The 14,149-nt window shown below is 44.4% G+C and overlaps 1 protein-coding gene across 1 annotated transcript in view; it reads left to right on the forward strand.

Moving 5' to 3' along the window:
• The window catches only part of LOC132780803 (G-protein coupled receptor 4), a 48,721-nt gene extending 39,123 nt beyond the window's left edge, over positions 1–9,598 (forward strand). Inside the window, exon 2 of the mRNA XM_067462508.1 lies at positions 7,655–9,598. Coding sequence (XP_067318609.1) covers positions 8,191–9,402 — 1,212 coding nt within the window. The 5' untranslated portion in view covers positions 7,655–8,190 and the 3' untranslated portion in view covers positions 9,403–9,598. The remainder of the gene's footprint in view (positions 1–7,654) is intronic.
• The last annotated feature ends 4,551 nt before the right edge of the window (positions 9,599–14,149 follow it).

Below are 14,149 nucleotides of genomic sequence, written 5' to 3' on the forward strand. Positions count from 1 at the left end.
ACCAAATATGGCATACAGAACTCCCACGATGAACAGAAAATATATATCAATGATTGGTTGGCACACCCTCCCCCCCCCCCAACCAATCATTGATATATATTTTCTGTTTGTCGTGGGAGTTCTGTGTGCCATATTTGGTTCAATTCCATCATTGGTGGAGTTCAGAATGCTCTTTGATTGTAGGTGAACTATACATCCCAGTAGCTACACTTGCCGCACTTGCTCCATTGGGTCCGGAGGCGTGCCTGAAGACCCCGGCATGTGCACCAAAAGTCACCTCTTCTCCTGACTTTCTCCTCAGCCATTGGGACCAAGAGAGAGAGAGAGAGAGAGAGGTGGAGATGCCCACCTTTCCTGAAGGTAGGCGCAAAAACAAAGGAGGGAGCGGAGGTGGGAGATACCTCCAGCCGGAGGGGCTCTCTCTCTCTCTCTTGGTCCCAATGGCTGAAGAGAAAGTCAGGAGAAGAGGTGACTTTTGGTGCGCACGCTGGGGTCTTCAGACACGCCTCCAGACCCAAAGCGGGCCAGGCGCGGCGGCTCCGCCCCTTGGCCCACCTGTGGATTGGGGAGAAGAGAGGAGAGGAGGCAGGTAGAGCGCTGGGGGATCGGGAAAGGGAGCCGGTCATGGGGAAGGGATCGAACGCGGAGAACGATTGAGCGCCGGCTCTGCTCGCGCACCTGGTGGCCAGGTGGAGGAGGAACGAGAGGGGCTAGGCGAGGCTCAAGGGCCCGGCCCCTTTGGGAAGAGGAGGCAAGAAAGCCAAGGCTCCCCCCGGACTGCTAGGGCTGTTGTGAGCTGAGGGGGCGCTCCACAAGTGGCGGTCGAGGGGAATTTACAGAGGCGCATCTGCACCCTTGGCAAAAAAAAAAGTGTTCTGCGACCGCTTACTTCGCGTAATGGATGAGCCGCCCTTGGAGCCAGGGATGCTGCCTTGGCTTTGCAAGCCTTGCGAATAACCTAAGATGTGCTTCCTTCGTGGAGTCACCTGAGGTCAAAGCAGGCTTGAAGTCCATCGCAAGGACAGCGTGCAAACAGCATGCAAACACAAACCGGTTTCCTTTCCAGGACTAATAAGCTGCAAGTCAGAGGCCAGTCATTTATCATGGGAGCCGTGACACGCAAGTGTTTGCGCTCTTGCGCTTTTGCATTCATGGACCACGGATCATTTGTTTGTCTGCGGACCTGTCACAAGCCCGGCTTTGCAGAGTGCTTTTTGGCCACGGTCCCGATCTTTAGAGCGCTCTGGTTGCTCTACGTATCCCCTCCGATTGCATTTTACACACAAAACCTCTCCGAAAAAAGTCACTGCTTCCCAGAACTATTAGGCGGAGAGGTCGAAGTTTAAGGATGTTTTGGCTGCCGGCCGGGATAAGAAGTCAGCTTTCGTTTAATTCCTGGCCAAGGCATGGCTCCAAGTAGCGGATCTTGATGGGAAAGCGGACCAAACAGGGAAGATTTGAGGACTACAAATCCCAGACCTCCCCCCTGCCCCAAAATCAGGGGATTCTAGGAATTGTACTTTATAAAAAGTTACTTTTTTCCAAATTCTAGAAAGACAGTTTCCTTTCAAACATAAGACACAGAATATAAGAGCAAAATATAAAAGGATTCCTATCAGGCCTTAAAGATCAGGATACATTTGTTTTGACGTAAGTTTGGCGAAAATAAAACCCTTGGAGAATATATATATATATATATATATATATATATATATATATGGTAAAGGTTTTCCCCTGACATTAAGTCCAGTCGTGTACAACTCTGGAGAGTGTTCATTTCCATTTCTAAGCCGAGGAGCTGGCGTTGTCCATAGACACCTCCAAGGTCATGTGGCCTGCATGACTGCATGGAGTGTCGTTACCTTCCCGCCTGAGCGGTACCTATTGATCTACTCACATTTCCATGTTTTCGAACTGCTAGGTTGGCAGAAGCTGGGGTGATAGCTCACACTGCTCCCCGGATTCGAATCTGTGACCTTTCAGTCACCAAGTTTAGCAGCTCAGTGGTTTGACTAACTGCGCCACCAGGGGCTCCATACACACACACACACACATACATATACATATACATACACACACACACACACACATACAGCTCAATGGGTTGACTAACTGCGCCACCAGGGGCTAGCTATATATATATATATATATATATATATATATATATATATATATATATACACACACACACACACACACACACACACATACATACAGCTCAATGGTTTGACTAACTGCACCACTAGGGGCTCCATATGTGTGTGTGTGTGTGTGTATACATACATACATACATACACATACACACACACACACATACAGTTCAGTAGTTTGACAAACTGCGCCACCAGGGGCTCCATATATGTATATACACACACACATATATACACACACATACATACACACATATATATACATATACATACACACACACACACACATACAGCTCAATGGGTTGACTAACTGCGCCACCAGGGGCTAGCTATATATATATATATATATATATATATATATATATATATATATACACACACACACACACACACACATACATACAGCTCAATGGTTTGACTAACTGCACCACTAGGGGCTCCATATGTGTGTGTGTGTGTGTGTATACATACATACATACATACATACACATACACACACACACACATACAGTTCAGTAGTTTGACAAACTGCGCCACCAGGGGCTCCATATATGTATATACACACACACATATATACACACACATACATACACACATATATATACATATACATACATACACACACACACACACACATACAGCTCAATGGTTTGACTAACTGTGCCACCAGGGACTCCATATATATATATATATATATATATATATATATATATATAGGTATAGGTATAGGTATAGGTATAGGTATAGGTATATGTATATGTATATGTATGTATATGTATACACACACGCGCACGCACACACACATATACATACATACACACACACATTTGAAGCCACTTTGATCTTGTGAAATATTCCTAAATCTTCTTCTTATGAGCGTGATATCCAGCATGACCCCCATATCCACTATCGCTGGTTTTGCTTATCCACGTCTGCCAAACTATGTCATCTCTCAGCATTTTCTAGATCCTGCAGTCCAACTCCATACTATTCCTGGGTCAGAATCCTTCCTTCCAATATGGTTTGCTATTTTCCATGATTTTACGTATCAATACCAAAATGCCATAAATGTATCCGTCACAGATAAAGGGTCCGGATTGTACTTTGCTTCCTTCCAGCACTGCATTTTGCATTTTGCACTTTGTATTCTCAAATCAGCACATTTCTGTGCACACTTGGTTCAATCGATTCTGCTTCCCTCCATCAACCAAATTGGGTTTGTATGGATTCCCAATTACGTGCTATTTCAGCCGCGTCTTTCTCCGGAACGCTCCTCGTAAATGGTGCCGCCGCTCGAGGCGAAGTGCGCGCCTTCCCATAGTAAACCAAGAAGGCTGCTTTGATCAAGTCTCAAGGAAGGCAGACGGGATGTCTTCTCATCTTCAGCCAGAGGAATTGCATTGGGCTTTCAAGGTGTCCCGAACCTCAAGGCTGTTCCTTATCGTTCCAGGTGGATCCACCACCAGTGCCAACCAGTTGCCTCACCAACGCTTTTGGCACTTCGATGCTGTTGCCACATTTTCCTGGCATTGCCTTCAGAGCCATTGCCATTAATTGCTCTTCTTTGCATGTCTGATGAGCTTGTTCCGGCTCAGACTTCTCCATTAGATCTCCAGCATTTCACAATTGCAAACTAGGAGATGCATAGCCAAAAAGGCAAGGGGCGGGCGGGTAATAAATATATTATTATTATTATTATTATTATTATTATTATTATTATTATTGCTGCTGCAATGGTATTATTATTATTATTATTATTATTATTACAGTCAAAGCTAGGTAATCTTGCTTCAGTGGGTTGTTGTAGGTTTTTTCGAGCTATATGGTCATGTTCTAGAGGCATTCTCTCCTGACGTTTTGCCTGCATTTATGGCAAGCATCCTTAGAGGGGGGTTAACCCACTGCGCCACCGGAGGCTCATAATAATAATAATAATAATAATAATAATAATAATAATAATGGAGCCCCCGGTGGCGCAGTGGGTTAAGCCACTGAGTTGCTGAGCTTGTTGATAGAAAAGTCGCAGGTTCGGCTCCGGGGGGCGGCGTGAGCTTCTGCTGTCAGCCCCAGCTTTTGCCAACCTAGCAGTTTGAAAACATGGAAATGTGAGTAGATCAATAGGTACCGCTCCGGTGGGAAGGTAACGGCGCTCCATGCAGTCATGCTGGCCACGTGACCTTGGAGGTGTCTATGAACAACGCCGGCTCTTCAGCTTAGAAATGGAGACGAGCACCAACCCCCAGAGTCGGGGAGACGGTAGTGGGGTATAAATAAAGTTATTATTATTATTATTATTATTATTATTATTATTATTATTTTACTAGCTGTCCCCTGCCGTGCGTTGCTGTGGCCCAGTCTGGTGATCTTGAAAATAAAGTAATGAGAAAGTGTTGGTTTCTAATATATGTAATGTCTTTCTGCTTGTGAGTAAACAGTATTTCTTGTTGTTTTTTTGTCAGTAGAAATTGTCTGGTTTGCCTACTCTGGAACATGCAACATATTATTGTCCTTGTTTAGGGGTCCCTTTCAAATATATCATACTATATATGTGTGTATGTGTGAATCATATCTATCTATATCTCTGGTTGGATGGCTCTTTGTCAGGAGGGCTTTGTTTGCATTTTCTTGCCCTGATGAAAGGAGTTGGACTGGATGGCCTTAAGTATTTTCTGTTGGTCATGGGGGTTCTGGGTAGGAATTTTAGCCCAGTTCCATCATTGGTGGAGTTAAGAATGCTCTTTGATTGTAGGTGAACTATAAATCCCAGTAACTACAACTCCCAGATATCAAGGTCTCTTTCCCCCAAACTCAATCTGTGTTCATATTTGGGCATATGGAATATTCGCGCCAAATTTGGTCCATATCCATCATTGTTTCAGTCCACAGTGCTCTCTGGATGTAGGTGAACTACAACTCCCAAATTCAAGGTCAATGCCAACCAAACCCTTCTGGTGTTTTCTGTTGGTCATGGGAGTCCTTTGAGCTACGTTTGGCCCAATTTCATCATTGGTGGAGTTTAGAATGCTCTTTGATTGTAGGTGAACTATAAATCCTAGCAACTACAACTCCCAAATGACAAAATCAATTTTTAGGAGTGAAGGACATACATTGGGTTGTTAGGTGTCTTGTGTCCAAATTTGGTGTCAATTTGTCCAGTGGTTTTTGAGTTATGCTAATCCCACAAACGAACATTTTTATTTATATAGATGATGATGATGATGATGATGATTATTATTATTATTATTATTAGCCATATTTATACCCTGCCCTTCTCACTTCAAAGGGGACTTTCTACTTTCTCCATTAATTTTCAACAATTGAAGCAAGTTGAGGAAAAAAGGTGGAAGGTGGAGCAAGAAACTGGGACACTTTAAAAGTAGCTGGAAAAATGGGAAGGCAGAGGATTAATCCAGATTGTCCCAGCTAAATTGGGATAGTTGGAATCTCTGCAGAACTGGGAGGAACATGGAAAATTGCTTCTCTATTGCCTTTCTCCCATTGGTCACGGGTTTTCCAGATCTTATCTGTTCCGGATATGAACTGGATGGTGCGGATCGAGCATGACATCTTGTGCACACAATGTACAAACCCAAGAGTCTTCCTCCCAGAGGCTCCAGGCAAGATTGGGAATGGGTGTGTGTGTGTGGACCATGCTGTAATTTTATAAGCATACGGGCTGGAAACTTTGCCCTTCAAAGACAACAAAGTGCTAGGTTTCACACCCAGTGCCACAACCCATGTTTTTCTGGTTGGAGAAGGGCTCCTCCTGCACAACGCTTCCTTCAACGCAGTGGATAGGGCACAAAAGAAGACAGGAAAGAAGGGAAAGGGGGAAGAAGGTGGCCAGTATCTTCCTAAAGTACTTAGAGATGCAGTGGTAGGCTTCCTCAAAATCAGTGGTTCTCAACCTTCCAAATGCCACGACCCCTGAATACAGTCCCTCATGTTGTGGTGACCCCCAACCATAACATTATTGGGTTGTTGTAGGTTTTTTCGGGCTATATGGCCATGGTCTAGAGGCATTCTCTCGTGACGTTTCGCCTGCATCTATGACAAGCATCCTCAGAGGTAGTGAGGATGCTTGCCATAGCTCACCTCACTATCTCTGAGGATGCTTGCCATAGATGCAGGCGAAATGTCAGGAGAGAATGCCTCTAGACCATGGCCATATAGCCAAAAAAAACCTACAACAACCCAGTGATTCCGGCCATGAAAGCCTTCGACATAACATTATTTTTGTCGCTACTTCATGGCTGTAGATTTGCTACTGTTATGAATCATAATGTAAATATCTGGTGATGTTTGGGGGGGGGGGGCAGATTGGTTTTGTAATTTGATAGTTATAGTTTCTGGGATTTATAGTTCACCTACAGTCAAAGAGCATTCTGAACTCCACCAACGATGGAAAGGAACCAAACTCTGCACACAGGACTCCCATGACCAACAGAAAATACTGGAAGGGTTTGGTGGGCATTGACCTTGAGTTTTGGAGTTGTAGTTCACCTACATCCAGAGAGCACTGAGGACTCAAACAATAATAGATCTGGACCAAACCTGGCATGAATACGTAATATGACTAAATGTGAACACTGGTGGAGTTTGGGGAAAATAGATCCTGACATTTGGGTGTTGTATTTGCTGGGATTTATAGTTCACCAACAATCAAAAAGCATTCTGAACTCCACTAATGATGGAATTGAACCAAACTTGACACACAGAACTCCCTTGACGAACAGAAAATACAGGAAGGGTTTAGTGGGCATTGACCTTGAGTTTTGGAGTTGTAGCTCACCTACATCCAGAAAGCACTGTGGACTCTAATAATGATGGATCTGGACCAAACTTGGCACGAATACTCAGTATGTTCAAATATGAACACTAATAGAGTTTGGGGGAAATAGACCTTGACATTTGAGAGTTGTAGTTGCTGGGATTTATAGTTCACCAACAATCAAAGAGCATTCTGAACTCCACCAATGATGGAAAGGAACCAAACTCGGCACACAGAACTCCCATGACCAACAGAAAATACAGGAAGGGTTTGGTGGGCATTGACCTCAAGTTTTGGAGTTGTAGTTCACCTACAACCAGAGAGCACTGTGGACTCAAACAATGATAGATCTGGACCAAACTTGGCACGAATACTCAATATGTTCAAATATGAACACTAATGGAGTTTGGGGGAAATAGACCTTGACATTTGAGAGTTGTATTTGCTGGGATTTATAGTTCACTTACAATCAAAGCACATTCTGAACCCCACCAATGAGAGATATGGGCCAAACTTCCCACACAGAAAATACTATTTTCTGATGGTCTTTGGTGACCCCTCTGACACCCCTCACAACCCCCAGAGGAGTCCCGACCCCCAGGTTGAGAAACACTGCTCTAAATCCCAGCCCTCCTGAAACTACACAAAGAAGGGGAGGAAATCACTCCAAATGCTCAATGTGCTGTAATGCTTATCTCTCCAGCTCACCGCATGTTTCCTCTTCTCTTTTCAGGTCTGAAAAGGCAGGATGTTCCACTGTATGACATCTTTGGTGTCCACGAAGCCAATCAGAAAGTCTGTTCTAAGAGACACCTTAGATGCTGCCCACGTGGAAGCCAACTTGTAGACATTGATGAGATGGAAGCCAACTTCTAGACATTGATGAGATGGAAGCCAACTTCTAGATCCTGGCTAGTTGGAAACCAACTTCTAGACATTGACCAGATGGAAGCCAACTTCTAGACATTGACCAGATGAAAGCCACCTTCTACACATTGACCAGATGGAAGCCATCTTCTACACATTGACCAGGTGCAAGCCAACTTCTACACATTGACCAGGTGCAAGCCACCTTCTAGACGTTGATGAGATGGAAGCCACCTTCTAGATGTTGTTGAGATGGAAGTCAACTTCTAGATCTTGACCATTTGGAAGCCAACTTTGACTGGATGGAAGCTAGCTTCTAGGCACTAGACCAGGTGGAAGCCGTCTTTAAGACACAGCTGATGGAGATCTTGCTGCGTGCCAGAGACTTCCCCATGATGGGCTATGTGGTCCTGTGGACGTATCACCCGCGGCCCCACAGACTTCCGTGTTGAGTTGGGATCTGGTGCCCCCTCCCTGTTGGCTCCATCCTTCTTCCACCCGAGGATGTGCAACGCAACCCTGGCCAGCTGGAGCTGCCAGGTGGACTCGAAGGTGGACCACCTCTTCCCACCAACGCTCTACATCATCGTCATCGCCATGGGCCTGCCCACCAACTGCATGGCGCTCTGGGCTGCCTACCTGCAGGTCCGGCAGAAGAACGAGCTGGGCGTCTACCTGATGAACCTCTCCATTGCAGACTTGCTCTACATTGCCACCTTGCCCCTCTGGATCGACTACTTCCTCCACTATGACAACTGGATCCATGGGCAGGAGTCCTGCAAGCTCTTTGGCTTTGTCTTCTACACCAACATCTACATCAGCATCGCCTTCCTGTGTTGCATCTCCGTGGATCGCTACCTGGCCGTGGCGCACCCTTTACGCTTCGCCAAGTTCCGGCGGGTCAAGACGGCCGTGGTCATCAGCCTGGTGGTGTGGGCCATCGAGATTGGAGCCAACTCGGCCCCTCTCTTCCACGACGAGCTCTTCCACGACCGCTACAACCACACCTTCTGCTTTGAGAAGTACCCCATGGAGGAGTGGGTGGCCTGGATGAACCTCTACCGGGTCTTCCTGGGCTTCCTCTTCCCATGGGTCCTGATGCTCTTCTCCTATCGGGGGATCCTGCGGGCCGTGCGGGGCAACGTCTCCACCGAGAAGCAGGAGAAGGCCAAGATCAAGCGCCTCTCGCTCAGCCTGATCGCCATCCTGCTCTTCTGCTTCGCCCCGTACCACGTCATCCTCCTCTCCCGCAGCGCCGTCTACCTGAGCAAGCCCTGCGACTGCGGCTTCGAGGAGAAGGTCTTTGTGGCCTACCACGCTGCCCTGGCCTTCACCAGCCTCAATTGTGTGGCCGACCCCATCCTCTACTGCTTCGCCAACGAAGGGGCCCGCGGGGATGTGGTCAAGGCCCTGGCCACCTTGGTCCGCTTCCTGGCCAGCTCCAAGCCCCAGGAGATGGCCAGCGCCTCCCTCACCTTGGACACCCCACTCTCCTCCAAGAAGAACAGCTTCGCCCGGCAACCCTCCGCCCTACAGCTGCCCTTGGAGTCGCTTGATGCGATGGGGAACAGGGAGGAGGAACTCCAGATGAAGATCTTGACTTTGAACTTGTGAAGGAGCCCTTGGCTTTACGTTCCCGGACAATGCACCATTCCACGGGCGGCCCCGCCGGGACAGACAGCCCGTAAATATAGTGTTGAAAAAAAAGTAAAGTTATTATATTATTAATATTACAACAACTTGAGGAATAAAATTCCTGTGTGTCAGTATGTTTCCACTGTAGAAGAATCCTAATACAATATGGTCCCCATCACTGTGGTTTTATTTATTGACACCTGACAAAGTTTATCCTTTTCTAGGCATTCTTCTCCAGCGCTATTCTTGGGCCGGAGGTCCTTCATTGCAATAGCTCTGACAGTGTTCCCTCACTTATACGTTCCAGGATCAGCCGCGATAAGTAAATATCCGCGAAGTAGGGATGCTTACAGTATATAAATATAAATGGATGTCCACCATCTGTCCTTCCTCTGTGTCACGTTGCCAGGGCTCTGCCTTATTCAGGCAGAGATGAACCAAACAAATACCCAGTTTGTATCTAGCAGTTTAATGAAAATATCACCTACATAAAGATTACATTCAGCCACAGAATATGAAACAAAAACACAAACAGTGTACATACATACATGTATGTCCCCCATCCTCCGTCCCTCTGTGTCACGTTGCCAGGGCTCTGCCTTATTCAGGCAGAGATGAACTAAACAAATACCCAGTTTGTATCAAGCAGTTTAATGAAAACAGCACTTACATAAAGATTACACTCAGCCACAGAATATGAAACAAAACCAGCAAACAGTATACATACATAAATGTATATCTCCCATCCATCCTCCCTCTGTGTCACGTTGCCAGGGCTCTGCCATATTCAGGCAGAGATGAACCAAACAAATATTCAGTTTGTATCAAGCAGTTTAATGAAAACAGCACTTACATAAAGATTACACTCAGCCACAGAATATGAAACAAAACCAGCAAACAGTATACATACATAAATGTATATCTCCCATCCATCCTCCCTCTGTGTCACGTTGCCAGGGCTCTGCCATATTCAGGCAGAGATGAACCAAACAAATATTCAGTTTGTATCAAGCAGTTTAATGAAAACAGCACTTACATAAAGATTACACTCAGCCACAGAATATGAAACAAAAACAGCAAACAGTATACATACATAAATGTATATCCCTCATCCGCCTTCCCTTTGAGTCACGTTGCCAGGGCTCTGCCATATTCAGGTAGAGATGAACCAAGCAAATACCCAGTTTGTATCAAGCAGTTTAATTAAAACAGCACTTACTTTCTGGCTGTTTTCATAGTTCAAAACATAAAACATAAAGATTGCACTCGGCCACAGAATATGAAACAAAAATAGCAAATAGTATGCATACATAAGTGTATGTCCCTCATCCGCCCTCCCTCTGTGTCACGTTGCCAGGGCTCTGCCTTATTCAGGTAGAGACGAACCAAACAAATACCCAGTTTGTATCAAGCAGTTTAATGAAAACAGCACTTACTTTCTGGCCGTTTTAATAGTCCAAAATATAAAACATAAAGATTGCACTCAGCCACAGAATATGAAACAAAAACAGCAAACAGTATACATACATAAGTGTATGTCCCCCATCCGCCCTCCCTCTGTGTCACGTTGCCAGGGCTCTACTTTATTCAGACAGAGATGAACCAAACAAATACCCAGTTTGTATCAAGCAGTTTAATGAAAACATCACTTACATAAAGATTACACTCAGCCACAGAATATGAAACAAAAACACAAACAGTGTACATACATAAATGTATGTCCCCCATCCTTCCTCCCTCTGTGTCACGTTGCCAGGGCTCTGCCTTATTCAGGTAGAGAGGAACCAAACAAATACCCAGTTTGTATCAAGCAGTTTAATGTTTCCACTGTAGAAGAATCCTAATACAATATGGTCCCCATATTTGTGGTTTTATTTATTGACATTTGACGAAGTTTCTCCTTTTCTAGGCATTCTTCTCCAGCGCTATTCTTAGGCCGGAGGTCCTTAATTGCAATAGCTCTGACAGTGTTCCCTCACTTATTGCGGGGGTTACGTTCCAGGACCACCCACGATAAGTAAATATCTGCGAAGTAGGGACGCTTACAGTATATGTACAGTATACATACATAAATGTATGTCCCCCATCTGTCCTTCCTCTGTGTCATGTTGCCAGGGCTCTGCCTTATTCAGGCAGAGATGAACCAAACAAATACCCAGTTTGTATCAAGCAGTTTAATGAAAATATCACTTACATAAAGATTACACTCAGCCACAGAATATGAAACAAAACCAGCAAACAGTATACATACATAAATGTATATCTCCCATCCATCCTCCCTCTGTGTCACGTTGCCAGGGCTCTGCCATATTCAGGCAGAGATGAACCAAACAAATATTCAGTTTGTATCAAGCAGTTTAATGAAAACAGCACTTACATAAAGATTACACTCAGCCACAGAATATGAAACAAAAACAGCAAACAGTATACATACATAAATGTATATCCCTCATCCGCCTTCCCTTTGAGTCACGTTGCCAGGGCTCTGCCATATTCAGGTAGAGATGAACCAAGCAAATACCCAGTTTGTATCAAGCAGTTTAATTAAAACAGCACTTACTTTCTGGCTGTTTTCATAGTTCAAAACATAAAACATAAAGATTGCACTCGGCCACAGAATATGAAACAAAAATAGCAAATAGTATGCATACATAAGTGTATGTCCCTCATCCGCCCTCCCTCTGTGTCACGTTGCCAGGGCTCTGCCTTATTCAGGTAGAGACGAACCAAACAAATACCCAGTTTGTATCAAGCAGTTTAATGAAAACAGCACTTACTTTCTGGCTGTTTTAATAGTCCAAAATATAAAACATAAAGATTGCACTCAGCCACAGAATATGAAACAAAAACAGCAAACAGTATACATACATAAGTGTATGTCCCCCATCCGCCCTCCCTCTGTGTCACGTTGCCAGGGCTCTACTTTATTCAGGCAGAGATGAACCAAACAAATACCCAGTTTGTATCAAGCAGTTTAATGAAAACATCACTTACATAAAGATTACACTCAGCCACAGAATATGAAACAAAAACACAAACAGTGTACATACATAAATGTATGTCCCCCATCCTCCCTCCCTCTGTGTCACGTTGCTAGGGCTCTGCCTTATTCAGGTAGAGAGGAACCAAACAAATACCCAGTTTGTATCAAGCAGTTTAATGTTTCCACTGTAGAAGAATCCTAATACAATATGGTCCCCATATTTGTGGTTTTATTTATTGACATTTGACGAAGTTTCTCCTTTTCTAGGCATTCTTCTCCAGCGCTATTCTTAGGCCGGAGGTCCTTAATTGCAATAGCTCTGACAGTGTTCCCTCGCTTATTGCGGGGGTTACGTTCCAGGACCACCCACGATAAGTAAATATCTGCGAAGTAGGGACGCTTACAGTATATGTACAGTATACATACATAAATGTATGTCCCCCATCTGTCCTTCCTCTGTGTCATGTTGCCAGGGCTCTGCCTTATTCAGGCAGAGATGAACCAAACAAATACCCAGTTTGTATCAAGCAGTTTAATGAAAATATCACTTACATAAAGATTACACTCAGCCACAGAATATGAAACAAAAACAGCAAACAGTATACATACATAAATGTATGTCCCCCATCCGTCCTTCCTCTGTGTCACGTTGCCAGGGCTCTGCCTTATTCAGGCAGAGATGAACCAAACAAATACCCAGTGTGTATCAAGCAGTTTAATGAAAACAGCACTTACTTTCTGGCCGTTTTAATAGTCCAAAACATAAAACATAAAGATTGCACTCAGCCACAGAATATGAAACAAAAACAGCAAACAGTATACATACATACATAAATGGATGTCCCCCATCCGTCCTCCCTCTGTGTCACGTTGCCAGGGCTCTGCCTTATTCAGGCAGAGATGAACCAAACAAATGCCCAGTTTGTATCAAGCAGTTTAATTAAAACAGCACTTACTTTCTGGTTGTTTTAGTAGTCCAAAATATAAAACATAAAGATTGCACTCAGCCACAGAATAGGAAACAAAAACAGCAAACAGTATACATACATACATAAATGTATGTCCCCCATCTGCCCTCCCTCTGTGTCACGTTGCCAGGGCTCTGCCTTATTCAGGCAGAGATGAACCAAACAAATACCCAGTGTGTATCAAGCAGTTTAATGAAAACAGCACTTACTTTCTGGCCGTTTTAATAGTCCAAAACATAAAACATAAAGATTGCACTCAGCCACAGAATATGAAACAAAAACAGCAAACAGTATACATACATACATAAATGGATGTCCCCCATCCGTCCTCCCTCTGTGTCACGTTGCCAGGGCTCTGCCTTATTCAGGCAGAGATGAACCAAACAAATGCCCAGTTTGTATCAAGCAGTTTAATTAAAACAGCACTTACTTTCTGGTTGTTTTAGTAGTCCAAAATATAAAACATAAAGATTGCACTCAGCCACAGAATAGGAAACAAAAACAGCAAACAGTATACATACATACATAAATGTATGTCCCCCATCTGCCCTCCCTCTGTGTCACGTTGCCAGGGCTCTGCCTTATTCAGGCAGAGATGAACCAAAGAAATACCCAGTTTGTATCAAGCAGTTTAATGAAAACAACACTTACTTTCTGGCTGTTGTAATATTCCAAAACATAAAACATAAAGATTGCACTCAGCCACAGAATATGAAACAAAAACAGTATACAAACATAAGTGTATGTCCTACATCCGCCCGCCCTCTGTGTCATG

This window comes from Anolis sagrei, chromosome Y (assembly GCF_037176765.1).
Source record: "Anolis sagrei isolate rAnoSag1 chromosome Y, rAnoSag1.mat, whole genome shotgun sequence".
Classification (NCBI taxonomy): Eukaryota; Metazoa; Chordata; class Lepidosauria; order Squamata; family Dactyloidae; genus Anolis; species Anolis sagrei.